Raw genomic sequence first — 18,029 nt, forward strand, 5'->3', positions numbered from 1 at the left:
TGGCATTTTCTGTCCTTCATTGCCTACTGTCTTCATAGCTCTTCATTCCCATACACGTATTAGCCACATTTTAATTCTAGTTGCACTAACAACTTCTTAAACAATCCCAGACAACAACAAGTCTCTGGAATCCAAACACCTTTGATGTTTGACTTATAAATTTTTCAGCATCTATAATTCTACGGTTAAATTATATATTAAATTTCAAAGGCCAAGTACTTCAGAAAGGGATAAATTATGTGTGCTTTCCATGCACGCCTTGAGTCCAAATAAAATCTACTCTTTAGTCGACAATGGACTAAACTGCAAATCCAATCATTCATAAAACTATGAAATGTTTCAATTTTTCATAAAAACCCCAAAGAGTAAATTAAATTGAATCAAAGTTCTTCGAATTCTCCTAAAATTTATTAAAACTATGAACAGAAGATAATTTCTTTGTATCACAACTTAAAGCTGCGGCTGACATAAAAATATTGAAGCACTAGGCAATGCTACTGGTTTATGATATTTTGTAAGTTTAATGTACACAAGAAATTAAATATGTCAATCTCGTATCTTACAATATGTGTTAAAATACGTTTAGAGTTGTAGTTTAATGGATTTCATTTTGATGCAATCAAGCATATGATGTATGGTGATCAAGCAATTAGCAATGACTAACAATAATATCAGCATATGGATGCTGCTCTGAACATAAAGTTCCCCGTGAGAGCTGAAGGAGGGAGCTTGGAGGAATAAATACCCCAACTTCTCTCTCCATGCAATCTCCTAAAGGGAAAAAGAGCCCACTGATGCCTATGGGGACACAAAGCAGGCTGAATTTCCAGCACGAGCACTACTAAACACCATGTTCTGACTAAAGAATGCTCAGGCATCTGGTCTTTCCACAAGAATTAAAAATTCAAGGAGCTGTTAATCCAAGTAAATTAAGATAATCTGGGGAACTCACACATGTGTCAGATGGAAAAACTACCTCTTTGGTTACTATAAAAACTCTGTTCCTTAAATTTAGGATTAGGTTTGACTTTATCTTCCCCATAGGGTGATTTAAATCCCTACAGGTTAGATTTTTAATCCTAAATCACTTATTTGTTACAGTTTGTAGAAGTGCCTCAGCACATTTTAAGGCCTGCAGGAACTCATTTCAGTTTTTTAAAAAAAATAATAATAAATAGCCCTCTACAACCTGACTGGCCGATCCGATTCTACCCTTTCATCCCACTCCATACAAGCTGTGCTTCCTTCAGGCCACCACGGAGTCGTTCTGTTTCTGGCCAAACTCTTCTGAGCACTTCAGTTTAAAAAAACTAAGCAAGAAAAATAGTCATTTGTAAGCTTGTCAAATATTTCAGGCCTCTAGCTTTATGATCGAACTTGTCAGGCCGACGACACGTCACCACACAATACATCACTGTATTTATGTAAAATCGTCCTTTGATTTAAAGAGGAAAGTGGAGCCAAAAAAAAAAAAAAAGTACAAAAGGGAACACACTGTACACACTTGGAAATCACAATAAATATTTTCAGAGAAAAGCATACTAAAAATAGCCTAATCCCATTTACGCTCTATCATTGTCCTCAGAAGACAGGCTTTATTTCAGACAGGATAATAGCATTTCAGGGCTGCAAGGGATCTTGAACATCTACTCCCTAAACTCTTCCTTTTACAGGTTGGAAAAAAAAAAAAAAGACTTAGAAATGGGTCTTGCCCAAGTGGCAGGACCAGGATTAGAATTGAGGTCTCCAAACGGTTCACAATCAATATCAGCTATAGATAATGCTGTAAGTACTGACCTTAGAAAGTAGAAATCTCAGTATAAAAAAAAAAATCCACCATAACAAACCAATTAAAAATTGAGCAAAGGACTGCATACAATAAATATTTCTCCAAAGAAGGTTTAGAAATGAGCAGTAAGCTCAATGAAAAGAGGTTCAACACCATTAGTAATCAGGAAACGCAAATCAAAACCACAATGAGAGACCACTTCGTACCCATCAGAATGGCTATTATTAAAGAAAAAAAAAAAGGAAAGTAACTGGTATGGGAGAAGATGCAGAGAAATTAGAACCCTAATACACTGCAGTTGACAACAGAAAATGGTGTAACCACTGTGGAAAACAGTTTGGCAATTCCTCAAAGAGTTAAACAGAATTACCAGTAATTCTACTTTTAAGTATGGACCCAAAGAAAAGGGAAGCAGGGACCCCAATGTTCACTGCAGCATTATTTACAGTAGATGGAAACAACCTAAGTGTCCATCAACAGAAGAATAAAAAACAGGAAACATATACATATAATGAAATATTATTCAGTCTGAAAAAGGAGAAAAATTCTGACACATGCTATAATATGGATGACTCTTGAAAACATTATTCTAAGTGAAAAGGGTAGACACAAAAAAAGACAAATACTGTATGATTTCACTGGTGTGAAGTACACAGAAAAGGCAAATTCATAGAGACAGAAAGTAGAACAGAGGACATCAGGGGCTGAGGGGAGAAAGGAATGGGGAGTTATTGTTTAATGGGGAAGGGGGTTCGTTTGGGGCCAAGAAGAGCTCTGGAAATAGACAATGATGACAGCTGTCATGCCACTAAAGTATACACTGAAAAATGGTTTAAATGGCAATTGTTATATTTTACCACAACCAGGGAAAAGATATAATATGAAAAAAAAATCAGCCATATGAATTACAGGCTTGGGGGGGGTCTCATAAAGATAGGCAATAAAATGTATCGCCCTTATATTGATGAAATTAAGAACAGGAATTTCATTCAAGTGAAAAAGCACATAAGAAACAACTGTGAAAATCCCAAGCTTCCTGGACAAGATGACCAAAACATAAGGCGGAAAACTGCTATGAAGAGGTTATATGCAAGATAAGGCAATGGCTTTTACTTGCTCTCTAGGGCTCTTTCTAAATCCAAAAGCAAATGCTTGAAAACATTACACACGTCATTATTGTCCAGCTAACCTAGAGTGGTCTACCCACAAAGAAGCTTTCCTTTTTTCAACAAATTAAATATGTCAGACTTTGAATGCTTAGGTTTTTTTCTTTCAAACTTGGCAAAATAACTCTTCAAAAGGCATAAAGATATCTGGCTTAGAAATAACAAACCTGTCCCCACCCGAGGTGCTATGTTTATTTGAACATATGATGATGCTATTGTCCAAATAAAGACACTCAGCTTTTTCTCCTTTTTCTACTGCCACAGCACAGGCTCTTTGCACATGAGTGTCCACAGTAGTCATGGTTAGTGTTGAAAAGAGGTTTCTATTATACGATCACACCTGAGATGTGCAAAAAATGCCTCCTGGGCTAGGCATTTTTCCATTCAATATTTCTTATTTCAATTTCTAAAAAATCCCTACAATAAAGGCCAATCATGCTCACTTGTTGAGACATCCTGAGACATCCCAAACCATCTCAGTCCTGCACCCTCTGAAATCCAGCAAGATCATGTTTTCAAATGTGAATCAAGCTTCCAGCAGTCAGGGTCCAGTTTATTAGATAACACACATATAAAAGCTGAAAGAGCTAGCTATCCATTTGAGCCTCAGTACCATCAAGAAAGGGGTGCACCTGTGACAAAACGCTGAAGGTTTTACCTAGAGAACCATCTTGAAATTTAAGAGGGAGGGTTCTCCAAGGATCTATTCAAAATATCAGAGAGAGGGTCCAAGATGTTGTCCAACAGAAAAAAAATGGCAATGCTTACAGCAGGGTTTCTCAACTTTGGCACTGTTGATGTTTGGTGCCAAATAATTCTTTGTTGTGGGCTGTCCTGTGCACTGTAGGATTTTTAGTTGCATTCCTGGTCTTCATCCAGTACATGCCATGAGTAGCCCCCCAGTTTAAACAACCAAAAATGTCTCCTGAAACTGCCAAACGTCTCTCATGGGGGGTCAAACTTCCCTTGGCTGAGAATCATTAGATGAATTCAGCTTTTCTCCTTCCCATCTGCATTATGGGTGTGAACCAGATATTGCAAAGTAGAAGAGGGAACTGAGCACCCAGCAAAGGCTATGCCTGCTACATGTAGGTGAAATGTGAAATAAGCGGGAATCAGAGACAGGCGCCAAGACACAGAACCCACGTGTCAGCAGACCACACCGGAAAGAGGAAGAGTCCAGAGCAGGGTAACGGAAATACAATGGGCTTTGGATGGCACAAAGAAGGGCAGTTTCAGCTTTGCTCTCTCAACTAATAAATGTATGTTCACTCCTACTCCCCCTTAATTCAACTCCTTTTCTGTGCTGAAAGTGTTCTCAAGTGCCACGTTCATAAGTTTAAACCTAGGCACTATAGGTAGGGACGTTCAGGATAGAGATTACAAGTTATCAGAAACTCAGGATGGTTGTATAACGGGTTTAGGCAACTCAGTATCATTCAACTGTATATTCTCTTAAAGACTATATTCTCGAATACTTTGAAAATGCTTAATATTAATCACAAGTACAACTTAACAAGAATAGGATGGATCTGTGCAAATGCATCTCTCCTTCCACTACCCCTGGAATAAGAAATCTATGTCCAATTACTAATAGGCCAGGAGTGTCATCCTTGCATACAGTTGTACAGACTCTAGAACGAAACTTTTGTGAAGCGATTTGGGCTACATCCCAAAGCTGAGGACAAAAGTCAGTGACAGTCATCTCGCTTCCTAGGATGCTGGCTACACTGCAGAAACCAGCTTGTTGCACTGAAGCAGAAAAGGTGAAAAGTCCTTGGAGAACTTGAAACATATCCCATGGAATTCAGGGGACATGGTGAGCAAAGAGGCTTTCTGACTGTCCCTTGGAAATTTCTGAAGGCAGGAGACAGACTATGGCAAGTCAAAATAGTAAAGAAGGAAGGCCATCTATACTCCAGCATTTCAGGTGGCAAGGATGGTACCTTGGGTGGGACTCTGCCCAAGAGGCTGCCTGGCAGGGTGAGGGAACCTCGGCTTCAGAGGGATAGGAAAATTTTGTTGATCAATGTCACCCCCAATAACATTTAATAATAAAAAAGGGGAAAAGTAAAGAAAGAAAGGATAGGAATTGAGGTGGAAGAATTAAAACAGGGTATCTTCTTTTGACTACATGGTTGATTCTCTTCTGGCATTTATGTTACTTCCTAATACAGTATCAGAATCATATGGAAACTTGATAAATCAGTATAATTAATTTATGATATCTTTCTCAAACCATTATTTATTATGAATTAATAATACCTTAAGACCTTTGCTACTCGAGGGTGATCTATGGGCCGAGCAGCATCCCATCCCCTGAGAACATTAAAAATGCAGAGTCTCAGGCCCTCCCCCCAGACCTACTGAATGAGAATCTGCATTTTATTAAGGTTCACAGTGATTCCAATGGATAATAAAGGGTGATGAGCACAGGCTTAGACCACAGAATCTTTATCAGAGCTATACATGTATAACAATCTCCTGTGTCGTTTGTTTTCAAACCACACATATCCAAAGCACACACAGAAATTCTGATTTAGAAAGCCTGGGCTGTGCGCTGGGCATCTGTATATTTCAAGCAATCCATAGGACATTCTGTTGCATAATCAGGACTGAGAATCGCTGATTTAGAGGTTGGAGAAGGCAGACATTTGAAGTCAGGTTTCAGCAAGAGCTCCTACCTACTGTCCTACCTGCCCGCCATCAACACTTTTACACAGGTAAATCGAGTTCTCCTACTAGAGACGTCATTACATCACTGCCAACATCTAGCAAAGCATACAATTAGCTACGATTTTGTCTCCAGGATCAGTGAGGAATCTCATTCAAAATGATCAAGAAGGACAAAAATGGCACATCCTGTGGGGATATGCAAAGCAACACAGGTTGAAAAGATACTGCAGGCTTCCAACTTGAACCCTGTCCACAGCTGCCTGGGATATGTCAGTTTGACTCAGCACTGACTTCTCATAAGGGCTTGTTATTTGTGAATGAAGATGAAAGGAACCATTCACCAGCCACCACCAAATTGTTAGGTTTTCTTGTCTAGATTTTGTCTTGAAGGAAGAAAGAACAGGACCTGATTTCAATCAGACCCTGACTTAGCCGCTGTTATTGCTGCATATCCAAATATTTGAACTCAGCCACCAGTGGAACAGATCAAATTTCAAATAACCAGCTAAAATAGAGCCCAAATTCTCGAATCTCAACTTGATTTCTAGGATAGACTATTAGGCAAATTGGCACTATTAGTTGCTGGTGCAGTATGTTTCTAAGAGTTAATTTCCTTACATGAGAGCCTTCAGAATTCTAAAGTTTTCAAGTAACTGCCCAGTAAAAAGAAGAAATACTTCCTCTGGCAGAAAATGGTCTATAATATGATGAAGTCTGACAGAAGGAAAACGATAATTACTGTATGAACAGCACAGTCAGAACTCCTTTACCAAATAAGGTTATGATTTCTGCAGTGAGTATTTCAATAAAAGGGTATTTCAGCCTGAAGAGCTTAGCTTCTTTTTCAATAATGGTATAAAACAGAATAAATTTCGTTTAATACTAATTCATCTACTTACCGAGTACACAACTTTGGCATGTTACTTTTTTTTCTTTTCCATACAACGTCATGGTTTTCTGGGCACATTGTGGGACTCTCAGATGTTTCTAATTACCCTCTGTGTACACCCAATAAAACAGCTGGCTCAAGAAGTTATTAATACCACAAGAAGATCCAGAGGGCTCATAAATCACCCTTTCTTCAGAAAGGGACAATGCAGTGGCAAGAAATGATATATTCTAACCTTGCTAAATAAGACTTTCTTTAGGAATATTCCAGTGCGCTTCCTAATTTGCCAGGAAAGGGGCAGTGTCTGCTTTCTTCACTGCAAAAGATTTTAATGTTTCCCTTTTATCTCTTCTAGGGAAAATTTGATGAAAATCAGGCTGAGTTTTTGCACTAGGAAAGCTTAGCAAGTCCCTATAATCCAGAACAAATTTTTATTGAATCTGATGGGCATCTAAAGTTTGGTCTCAGAGTGAAGAAATCTCTCATTACTGCATAAAGTTGTTTCTGCTTTCCCACCAAATCTTACAAAAAGCCAACATCACAGTCATGCCAGTTTTTCACTAATTATTGCATGTGGCTAAATTTGAGATAATGGAGATGAACAGTAAACCATTCCTTAAGCCCATACCTTTTAACTGAACAGAAAATCATGTCTTAATAAGTGCATCAATGACAGTATTACATTAAATTGGCACTGAAAGGGCATCTGTTTCTCCTCATTTTCATTGTGATATAACTTTGGGGAATGAATCTCAAACTTCCTCCCTAACTTTATTTATCCTTCCCCATTTGGTAGTTATTTTATTTTCCTGGACTGTGCAGCATGAAGATGGCTGCGTGGCTGCCCTCAAAAACATTTTCACATCATCTGTGGTGTTAGTTCCAGGAGGTTTTTCCAACAATACACAAATACATTATTCCTTCTCCACTTGAAAACTATATAGAGATATACCTTGAGATTAAAAGCTGATACAAATGTTTGATTTTTATACTAAGATGCCCAATTGAGCCCAAGTCATATGCCAATAAATACTGTAGGTGTATACTATATCACATAAATGTGATTTCAGTATCTACTTTAAATACAGTTTCCTTAAATTTACTCTAACCTAGGAGCCCAGAGGTAAATTACGCAAACAGAATCAGAGTGAAAAGCACAAAGCAGGATCAAATTTATAATCATACATTGCTGGAGATGCTTCCAGCTACTCAGGATGATTACTTTTCCTCTTGCCACAGCTTTTGGTTCCAAAAAGTGTTACACTGTTTCAATGCTCTCACCCTTGACAGCAGGCTTGGCAACCTGCAAGAGCTTCCTAGGTAAGCACGTGAAACCTCTAAGGGAGTGCATGATCCAAGGCAGAGGGGCATGATGTACTATGTTGTATTGGTGATAGTATGGCCTGCCCAGAGAAAGTCTCCATGTGAGAAAGTAAACAGCCTTCTGTACATTAGCAGCAGAGGAGCAAAGTGAAGGCATAATGGAAACATCTGTCTATGTCTTTCTTGAAGCTACTGTGCTGTCAGGCTCAGTAAGTGAAGGAAACTCAGTCTCCACGGTACAGGGAGTACCCCTATCCAAGTTCCAGGAGATGTAAGCGCTTTCCCCCATATCTATCACAGGAGGCAGGAGTTGAGAATTAAAAGCAGGACGCTTTATCCTCAGAAGAAGAGAAGGGCCTTCTTCAAATGAATCTAGGAGCCCATGTATTCCTTTAGCCTGCTCCTTCTAGTGAGCCTCAGAACCACTCTGCAAGAACATCGGGGCATTCCTGATTCATTTTAGCAGTGTGGAATCAGAGATGATGTACCGCCAGCCCAGGGTACCAGGACCAGTCAACAGGATATCTGAGCCAGATAACCACATGTCAGCTGACCTGGTAATGCTAGGGGCATAATGTGTCAGCTGACCTGGTAATGACTAGGGGCAAATCCGAAAGAGAAAAACATCAGAGGCAGAAACATCTGAAATGGAACTTGAGCTTATGATTCAAACAGATGCAGATTGGGGAACGGAAATTCTGTGTAGGTGCAACAGCTAAAGGTATGAAAATCTAATTGCACTTTGTCACAAGTGAAAAATATACCACGGTCAGTGTTAAAAATATAAAATTCAAACTCCATACAAAGTGCTACAAAGGTGCCCTTTTTCATGCATCTTGCAGTCAGTGGAATATGTTTCTCCTTTCCTGTGACCCCTACATTCTCAGATGATTATTTTATTCCTGTGATTTCAGCTGCCTGAGAATTCAGGATGAAGCTGTATCAGGAAAAATCTGTGTATGTCATCATTACATGGGCACTTGCGTAGACAATTTGCTCTTTCAACAAAAACACATGAAGCATCTCCAACGTGAAGCACAGTGCTGGCACTGGAGATGCCAGCATGAAGTATCACTGTCCCAAGCAGTTTAGACTGTAGAAGAAATCGGTGGAAACAAATAAGGGAAGAGAGGCTTTGTAGCGTGAGCGGTGCTTGGCTGACTCATGAAATTACCATGGGTGATGGCCTAGACTGGTCAGGGGAGGTGCCACCGCCGGGCAGAAGCAGCAGTGTGAACACAGGCCCGGGAGCATAGAGGCATTGGAGCATTTGGGGACTTCTGGTATCCCTGGAAGCTCAGCTTGGCAGAAGCAGATGAGAAGGGCACAGCCAGAGTGAAGGCCAGCGAGCCAGGCGGCAGCTAATCCCGAGGGCCGCACATGCTATGCTAAGCAGTTTGAAGTTTTCCAAAGATCGTTCCATACACTCAAGCTGACAGACTAGGAAAGAATACACACTTTGTGACATCGTGTTACAGACTCCGAGAAATTTTGAAAGGTCATTTATTCTAGGCCAGCCTAGCACAACCCGTTTAAGAAGTCCCATCCGCCCCCATGACACAGGCCAGGCATGGCTTAAAAGGGACAATCAATCACACATGTCTTTCTCGCTGAGCTAGCAAACTGCTGAACCTTCTTTTACCTAAAGTTAATTTCTCAAAAACGCTCCTGAGTTCAGACATAGTCTCTTATAGTACCACAGTGAAGCCCCTAATTTTCTCATCTTCAAGAACCTTCCTCTTCAACCAAATGCAACCTCATTTTCTCCTGATTTGGGCTCATAGGGTCAACATATTGCCCCTCTTTCATCCAACTAATCCCTGGAACCACCTTTCCACATAGCCCTCCTTCACTCCATACCCTAAACACACACACACACACACACACACACACACACACACACACACACACACCTCTGCACATGCACACGCACACACGCCTGTCCTTAGATGCAGGAACCAATTTTATTTCCCTTACTTAAAAGAAAGCTCTATACCAAAATTGTGTGATCTGTCATATAAAATAATGTTGGAGAAAGAGGTGACATAGCTTTTGTGGTCATTCATTTCTATCTCTAAGACTCTATACTTTTTACTATAAATAACCAAGATTCCTTCTGCAAAAATTCCAGGGCCATTTTTTTTTCTTTCCGGCCACTTGCTCGCCTCTATCTTCTGTGTATGTATTCTTTACATATGTTATTTATCTGATACCCTGATACGACACAGGTGGACAAAACCTAACCCAAGATGACGTATAGGAAAATTTTTCATGAATTCTCCTACCGCCACCTTTTGAAGATGCTCCACAGTTTAAATAAGATAACCAACACAGTCATAAAGTTAGATGATAAAGTTAGTGATGTTCCCTCACAGTGCTCATGAGTCACTCCAGTGAGGTCTCAGCTCAAATAGCACCTCAGCCCTTCCTGACCAGTCTAAAATAGCAAATCGTTTCTTCTAGCAGCACGCTCCATTGTCTATCCCCTCACGCAACACTGTGTTCATTCACAGCATTTATCACTCCCTGACATTGTATCATATAGAATGCTTCGTACAGTTTATTTTTGATAGCACAAATTTGACAGCAGTGTACATTCGCACGATACTTTAGTCTTAATTGTGGTAAAATACATATACTATAAAATTTACTATCTTGACCATTTCAAAGTGTACACTTCTGTAGTAATAAGTACATTTGCACTGTTGTGCATTCAATCTCCAGAACTTTTTCATCTTGAAAAACTGAAACTCATACCCATAAACGACTCCCTGTTTCCCTTTTTTGCCAACCCCTGGCAACCACCACTTTCTCCCTCTCTGAATCCGACTATTCCAGGTATCTCTTACTAGTGGAATCGCACAGTGTTTGTTTTATGTGACTGGCTCATTTCATTTAGCATAATGTCCTCGAGTTTCATACATGTTGTACAGCCTCATTATATAAATTTTTAATGTTGTAGGATCAAGGACTTTGTCTATTTTGTTCACTGCTATATTCCTAATGCCCAAACCAACCCCTAGCACACAGTAGGTACTCAAAAAATATATGGTAAATGAATTAGTGTCCCCAATACCAGCCTTTTATGGGTGCTCCACAGCTTAAGTAAATAAAAAGGAAATGCTTTACATTATGACATTTATTCAATATTAGAAAATAATTTGGGAGCAGTTTCTTTGACAATTTCTTAAGCATTCTAAATTGCCCAAATGAAAGGCAACCACTTTCTTTCAGTATTATATTGGATCATCATTAAAAAAAAACAAAAAAAAACATGAAACCTATGCTAAGCATCAAGGGGAAAATATACGCACCAGTTAATCAGAGTGACATGTTGGCATTGCACTGGTTTTTGTGCTGGATAAACATCAAGGGATCCAAACAATGACAACTGGCAGAGGACGAAAGACACTGTCTGAACTAAGTTGCCAGAAAAAAAATAATCTCCATGTCTCCCCTGTCTCTGTGCAGTTATGCTGGTTTATTTAAAGCCCCATTGAGAGAATCTCCTCTCCTCCCTAGGAGGGGAACCTGCACAATGAGTGAGTAGCAGGGCCTGCTTCCACTCCTCATCAAACGCCAGAGGATTACGTTGGGTTTGTGAGACCGATGGGAGATTCCCAGGGCAGAGCCGCAAACCAACCTCCCAACAGCTGAAATTGGCTAAAGGCTGTCGCCATTATTATGGGCTATTTGGAAGCTTATTTAGACTACTAAAACCTTAGTTTCCTTCCCTAAAAATAGAACTTCCCTCTCTTTTTTTCATAATGAAAAACATAAATGTCCCCTTTCCAGAGGATGTTAGAAAGGTCTGAAAGGGTTAAGTCCTAATTCCTAAGCTTGAAATTCAAGGCGCTCCACAGCCTTGCCCCAACCTACCGTCCCAGACTTGGCATCTATTATTTCCTCTCATGGTATCTACACTTAAGGGAAACGACTCCAATTCCCAGAAACCACCTGTGCCTTCTTGCCCGCATGCCCCATTCTGATGGGTCAATTCTTCCTTCCCACATCAACTTTGCCTCTCCCTTCCCTCTACTTCCCATCCATCTTTATTTTGGAACTTACCAATTTTCAAGCTGCTCTCCCCCCATCGATCTACAATGAGACAATGTGTATTTACCCAGCTCCCACTGTGAGCAGCTGGGAGGAGCATGATGAATTAAACGGAAAAGCTGCATGCCATCCCTTTTCTCTTGAAGCATCCCTCATCAGCTAGAGGTAGTATCTCCTCCTCTGTGCTCCTGCTGAGAGATTTCTACCTTGAATTAGAGGTATTTATATGTACTCTTCATCTCTTCCTTAAAGTGTAAGCTCTTAGAGGGTAGCTATATAATTTGCTTGTCCTGGAAAATCTGAAAGTGTATTACATATAATCACCTAATATAGGAGGCAACACTGGAAGGCAGGAAGTATTTGGATTCTGGGATAAGAAAATTGACTTAAAGTCACCTTTAATCAAACCTTAAAATCACCTTTAATCAAACCTTAACTAAAGCCTTAGAACTCATATCCACAAACTATTAAAGTACCATAGACCTCTCTCAGAAGAAGTAAGCATCGAATGAAGTAACATATGGAAACATACTTTTTAAATTAGCAAACACTTTTTATGATTATTCAATTGGTGCTAATGGAATATGAGTCCCTTGTAATCCCTCAGAGAAAGGATCAGATAAACCAAATGTGTTATTTTAACAATCACGATTGCTTTTCAATGTCTCTATGAGTAATTTATGCCAAGAGACAGTATTATTTTATTTGAAATATTCTAGTTGTGACAACATGAATTCCTATGCTCTTCTTATTGGAGGAACTTATGACTTTATAAACAACTTAAAAATACCAGAAGGTCATCTTCATTATATCCTTATGGAATGGAAAGAATCCATTAAAGCAACAACAGTTAACCTGCTGGCCTACCCAACTGGGAACATGTTTCCATTTTTTTTAAAGGCGAAAGCAGGGAGAGAAAGGAGGAAAACCTCAGAATGCCATATAAAAAAAAGTCATTATAATTAAAAATCTCCTTTACAGGAATTGCCACTTAATATAAATATCCTGTTACATCATACCAATATCACATTCATAAAAATGAGTTTATTCTAGAATCTCAGAGTACTCTCCCTAGATATCATTCTCATTCAGGCCTCGCTTTTAGCATCACATTAAGTTATACTTATGATTTCTCCAACTGAATACTCAATGACAAAGACTGTATGCTTAATAGTTATGAAAAATGTACCTGCCTCCCACATCTGACCAGCCCTGATTCACATCACCACAGAAAGATCACCACAGAAAAAGCAGAAAGACCACCACAGACAGAATGAAGAGGCTAACATCTCCCTGCTACAGAACCACCCTTTGCATACCTGCTAATACCTGCATTGTGTGGAAGAGCAACCTGCGCCCAAGAAGAGAAAGACCCAGAACATGCCCAATGGCCACGATGAAGCCAAGATCTGAACCCAGGGCTGCTGGCCTCTCAGTTGCTTATTCTCTATTATACCATCCAGCCTTCCCCCAAAACCCGACTCTCCATAAAGTCACCTCGTCCCTCCACCACACCATGATTAGACTCCAAGGAGTTAAGTAAACAGGGGACATAAGGAGACCTAAGTTCTAGTCCTAGCTAACTGACTTGCTGTGTACGTAAGGCAAACTCATTTAAGTCACTGTGCCTAAGTTTCCTTATAAAAAACAGAGTGACAATAACATCTGTTCCATATCCTTATAAAAAATAAAACTGTAAATCACTATGCAAATTTTCATATTTCCGATGTTCTGATGATCAAAATGAATTATTTAATTAAGGTGCCTTGACTACAAAGTCCACATGGTTTCCCCTGTATTATTTTGACACTTTGAAGCAGGGGTCAGCAAACTAGGGCACTCAAATCAAATTTGGCCCATTGGTCAGCAAACTAGGGCACTCAAATCAAATTTTGGCCCATTGGTTCTGCAACACAGCCACGCCCATTCATATACATACTGTCTATGCCTGCTTTCATGACCAGGACAGAGATGAATAGTGGGACACAAACTGTATGGCCTGCAAAGTCTAAAATATTTACTATCTGGCCCCTCACAAAAAAATTTTGCCAGGCGCCATCTTTAATAATCAAAGAGAGTAGCTAACAAGTTATCAGAGGCCAAAGAGAATAGCTAACAAGTTACAATAAATTTTGAATTTTCTTCGAACTGTACTATTTTCCAAATATACCTCTTATTTGTCAAAAGATTTAACATATTGTAAACAAATATACAGAGAGAAAAGCAATAAATTAGAAAACTACGTTTTGTAAATAATAAAGTTGTATTAAACCAGTAAAGTCCACAAAGATATTTTATGTCTAAAAAATAAATTCCTAATTTTTTTTTCTTCTTCTGAAGAATAATCTATGTTTTACAGAATTATCATTCTTTAAAACAATTAAAATTTGTCCCTCAAACTATTCCATATTTAAATTAAAATGTAAAAAGACGAGAGAAATAGCTCAGGATGTAAATGAAATATTTCCCATGATTTCCAATCCAATGTGAAACTGTTCTTTAGTATGTCTGTTCCTTTTTTTTTTTTTAATTAAACTACTGTGCCAATTCTTTCGTGGCAGAGTTGAGTTCTGGCTAGGACATATTTTTGAAAAATAATTTTCCTGCATTTTACATCTTGAATGGGCTACATGTACACTGTTCTTAAACATCTGCTTAAATGCCAGAGAGGAAAGCGTGCAGCGTGTTTTAACAAGCAGACTTCCTCTGTTTCTCAAAGTCTTTAAATATTTAGTTTCAAAATGAATTCACCGTAAGCCAAAAAAAATTACCACCCATCCGATTACTCTGTCATTCTTATTGTATGGATTTATGAAAAATGTAAGGTGGGGGGCAGACATTGTTGGCGATGACAGAGGAGCGAAAGCAGTGAGAGTAAGGAAAACAATCAAGAAAAGTAAAAGTGAGAAAGCCATTGAGCCCACAATAACCTGTTGGGAATTGTCTTTTCCCTTTCCTTCCTGTCTATCACGTCCAAAGAGCCAGAAAATATTATTTACTACTCAGAAAAAGTCATAAGATTTTAGAGATGGACTGAATTTTAGAGGTCACTAAATATAAGCCATTTATTTCATGGATGAGAAAAACGAAGGTTCGGAAATCGCAGCTGTCACACCCTGTGGATTAGCTAGTAGTTAGTAGCAGGACCAGGACCAGAATCCAGTTTCCTGATCATCAGTTCAACACACTTCCCATTAGACTCGGCTCTGTGCCCTGCTAAGCATAATGTGCCATTTGGCACCTACTAGCCAAATTCTTTTCAAAATATGCCCAAAGTACCCCTGTCGTAGCCAGGAAATTCACAATACCCTTTTAAATTGTATCTATGAGCACATGCTTTTTCCAAGTACAGGCTACCAAGAATACTGCTTCGATTAGGAGTCACAATAAAGCAGAATAATCGAGAGCTAATAAGGACTTTGAGCTGCCTCCTTGTGTTTTGTCTTGATGGAAATCAGTTTGAAATAGACACCCTCTTCTCCGAACCCCTAGACACACACTTCCAAGACTAAACAGCAATATTCCATAAAAAGACCAGATCTAGCCAGTGTTATTATCTGTCTGACATTTGGGTTATTCTTGTGAGTAACTCATAAAGTAACGTGGGTGTCTGTGATTATTTGAGTACACATGGCAAACCATAATTGGTCAAAAAATAATAAAAGACATTTTTCCGTGACAAAAATACTGTATTGAATGACAACATGGCAGTGTGACAGTGCTCAGTGGACCGCAATACTTTCTCCATTTACAAAAAAGTAAAAAAGAAACAAAAAATTTTTTTAAAGTAAAAAAGCCTTTTTGCAGCTGCTAACCACTATAGTTCTTATTTAAATTATTTATGCAACATTTAAAGGTTCTGAGTGCTGACAGTCATGTACTAGCATATCTTCCCCCAAATCCATGTCATATATCAATTTATAATTCAGTCTTTTGATACAGAGCAGAAACGTGGCCAACGATGCAAGTCTGTATCCCTTTCTACAACCAAAATACACGGTTTTGACAATTTTCAGAATTTCTTTAGAACACGGCTACTTGTGAAGTAAAATTTTAAATTTAATCAGCACCATCCAAATTTTACAGTATGAGTCAAATCTAACATAAATTTTATGTATCACTGAGATGATAAAATTTGAAGCTGATCAACGCAAGGTGTGGTCTAGGGTCTTAATCCAAAACTACTCCCTCCTGTCGACCGATACCTCCCATCGCCACACGGCTGCATAAATGATAAGTAATAAGGGGCCATGTCCTAGTTGCCCTTTCTTTAAGAAACCAATAATCATGTTAAAAATTAGTCTGAAACTAATTTAAAAGATCTTGTGAAAAAAGGCGTATTTGTACTCAGACAGAAACCCATTCAAGCAGAGAGCAGTGTGAATGGGGGGGGCGCGGTGGAAAGCGGGGTGTCTAAATGCTACAGTCACATAAAACTGTTTGGTAAGGACAGTTAGGGACCGTGGAGGAACTCACCCACTCGGAAGTTCGTGGCCGTCAGGGTGTCAGCAGCATGGCCATTCTCACTAATGAGAGTGGTGGTGTTCCCCTTCTCACAGCTGTTCTGACAGCTGCCCTTGGTGCAGGTCACTTTACAGATGCTCGGAGTAAAGACCACCTTGATGCGGCCAGTGTGGTTACTCACTAGGAGCGGAGGCAGGGAGAAAAAGAAGAACAAACACGTCAGCTTAGTATCCATGAACTTGCCTTAGAAGGTTTAAAAAAAAGGGAAAAAAAGAAAGGAAAGAAACGAGAGGGGGAAAGAGAGAGCCCACAACCCGACAGGTTTAAGAGGGAAGCCTTCAGTGCTTGCTGCTCTGTATCCAGTGGTGTCTCTGAAACAGGAGTAGGAAGCTTAGCAAACAGAACTCTGGGATGCACTCCAAAACCACATTTGAAGTCGAGTCACTGGAGTGGGATTACTAACCACAATGCTGCACTTTATTCACGGGCAGACAAAGAGCAGTACCGAGGGCACGACAGATGAAAGAGCCAACCCTGACAGGCAGATGTAATGCAAAGAGGTTGGCTATGCACCTCGTGGTGAATAAACTCTTGTGTCCTCGCCTTGCATACTTTCCCTGTTTCTCCACTTATGAAGTCACTATTTGCAGCCCGACCCCTGGAAATGTTTTAGGCATGCGGCATGTCTGAAAACATCTGTCTCAAATCTCCTGGCACTCTCAGCTGAAGTGATCAAATCCTGTGACGCAGCTGCGGGAGCCCAATTCTTTTTCACAACTCTGGGGCATTATTTCTCCACATAAATGTATGCAACATGTATTTTGTTTTACGGTGAACGGGGTCCATCTAAGAAAAAGTGAGGCCAGGTCGCCGGGCGAAATGGTTGCCTCCGTTCAAACACTAGCCTGGAGCTCTCGCTGCTGCTACAGTCACAGGCCACCCAAGGCAGGTATTTGTTTCGTTCCCATGGCCCTCTCCTAACTAAATGCTATAACTTGACTGCACTGAAGATGCAGCACAGTATCACAAAATAAGATTCTGGGTTGCAATCTTGGCTCAACTGTGGTATGACGTCAGACATGTCATTTTACCTTTTCTCTAAAACCTGAGGGAATTGGAATTGATGGTTTCAAGCCAGTTCTAGCTTTCAATGTCTATATCAGGGGTCAGCAAACTATTGCCCTAGGATCAAATCTGCTTTTGTAAATAAAGTTTTATTGGAACACAGCCATACTCATTCATTTATGTATCATCTATGGCTTGCTTTTGTGCTATAACAGCAAAGCAGCAAAGAGAATGTATGGCCTCAGCCAGAACTGTTGTTCACAGCCAAGTCCCAATATAAACTCTCTGGCAAAGTGCAATACAGAAACCCTAGTCTGACTTCTACATCTGTGATCTGCCCCCAGCCAGGCCATTTCTTTTTCCAGGAGCCCAGGCAAAAAGCAAAGCAGCAGCTGAAGACAGATAGACGGTTTGTCTTTGAGGCTTTAAGGCTGGTAGAAAGCAATGCCTTTCCTGTTGCCACTGTGTTACTGCAGTGGCCAAAGGGGAGACTAACTCCGGGTCAATCTCTCCTTTGCCTTCGCCTGCTCACCAGAAGTGATTCCTCCCCCTTTCCACTGCCTTGATTTGACCAAGATTATATTTTCAAAAAATCATCCAA

At 39.8% G+C, this 18,029-nt stretch overlaps 1 protein-coding gene across 1 annotated transcript in view; it reads right to left on the reverse strand.

The window, feature by feature from the left end:
- LTBP1 (latent transforming growth factor beta binding protein 1) overlaps window positions 1–18,029 on the reverse strand; it is a 345,549-nt gene that overhangs the window by 187,903 nt on the left and 139,617 nt on the right. The window contains 1 exon segment of the mRNA XM_039887438.1: window positions 16,376–16,543. Within this exon segment, the coding sequence (XP_039743372.1) occupies window positions 16,376–16,543 (168 nt within the window).

Source organism: Pteropus medius, unplaced genomic scaffold (assembly GCF_902729225.1).
Source record: "Pteropus medius unplaced genomic scaffold, Ma_sr-lr_union100, whole genome shotgun sequence".
Lineage (NCBI taxonomy): Eukaryota > Metazoa > Chordata > Mammalia > Chiroptera > Pteropodidae > Pteropus > Pteropus medius.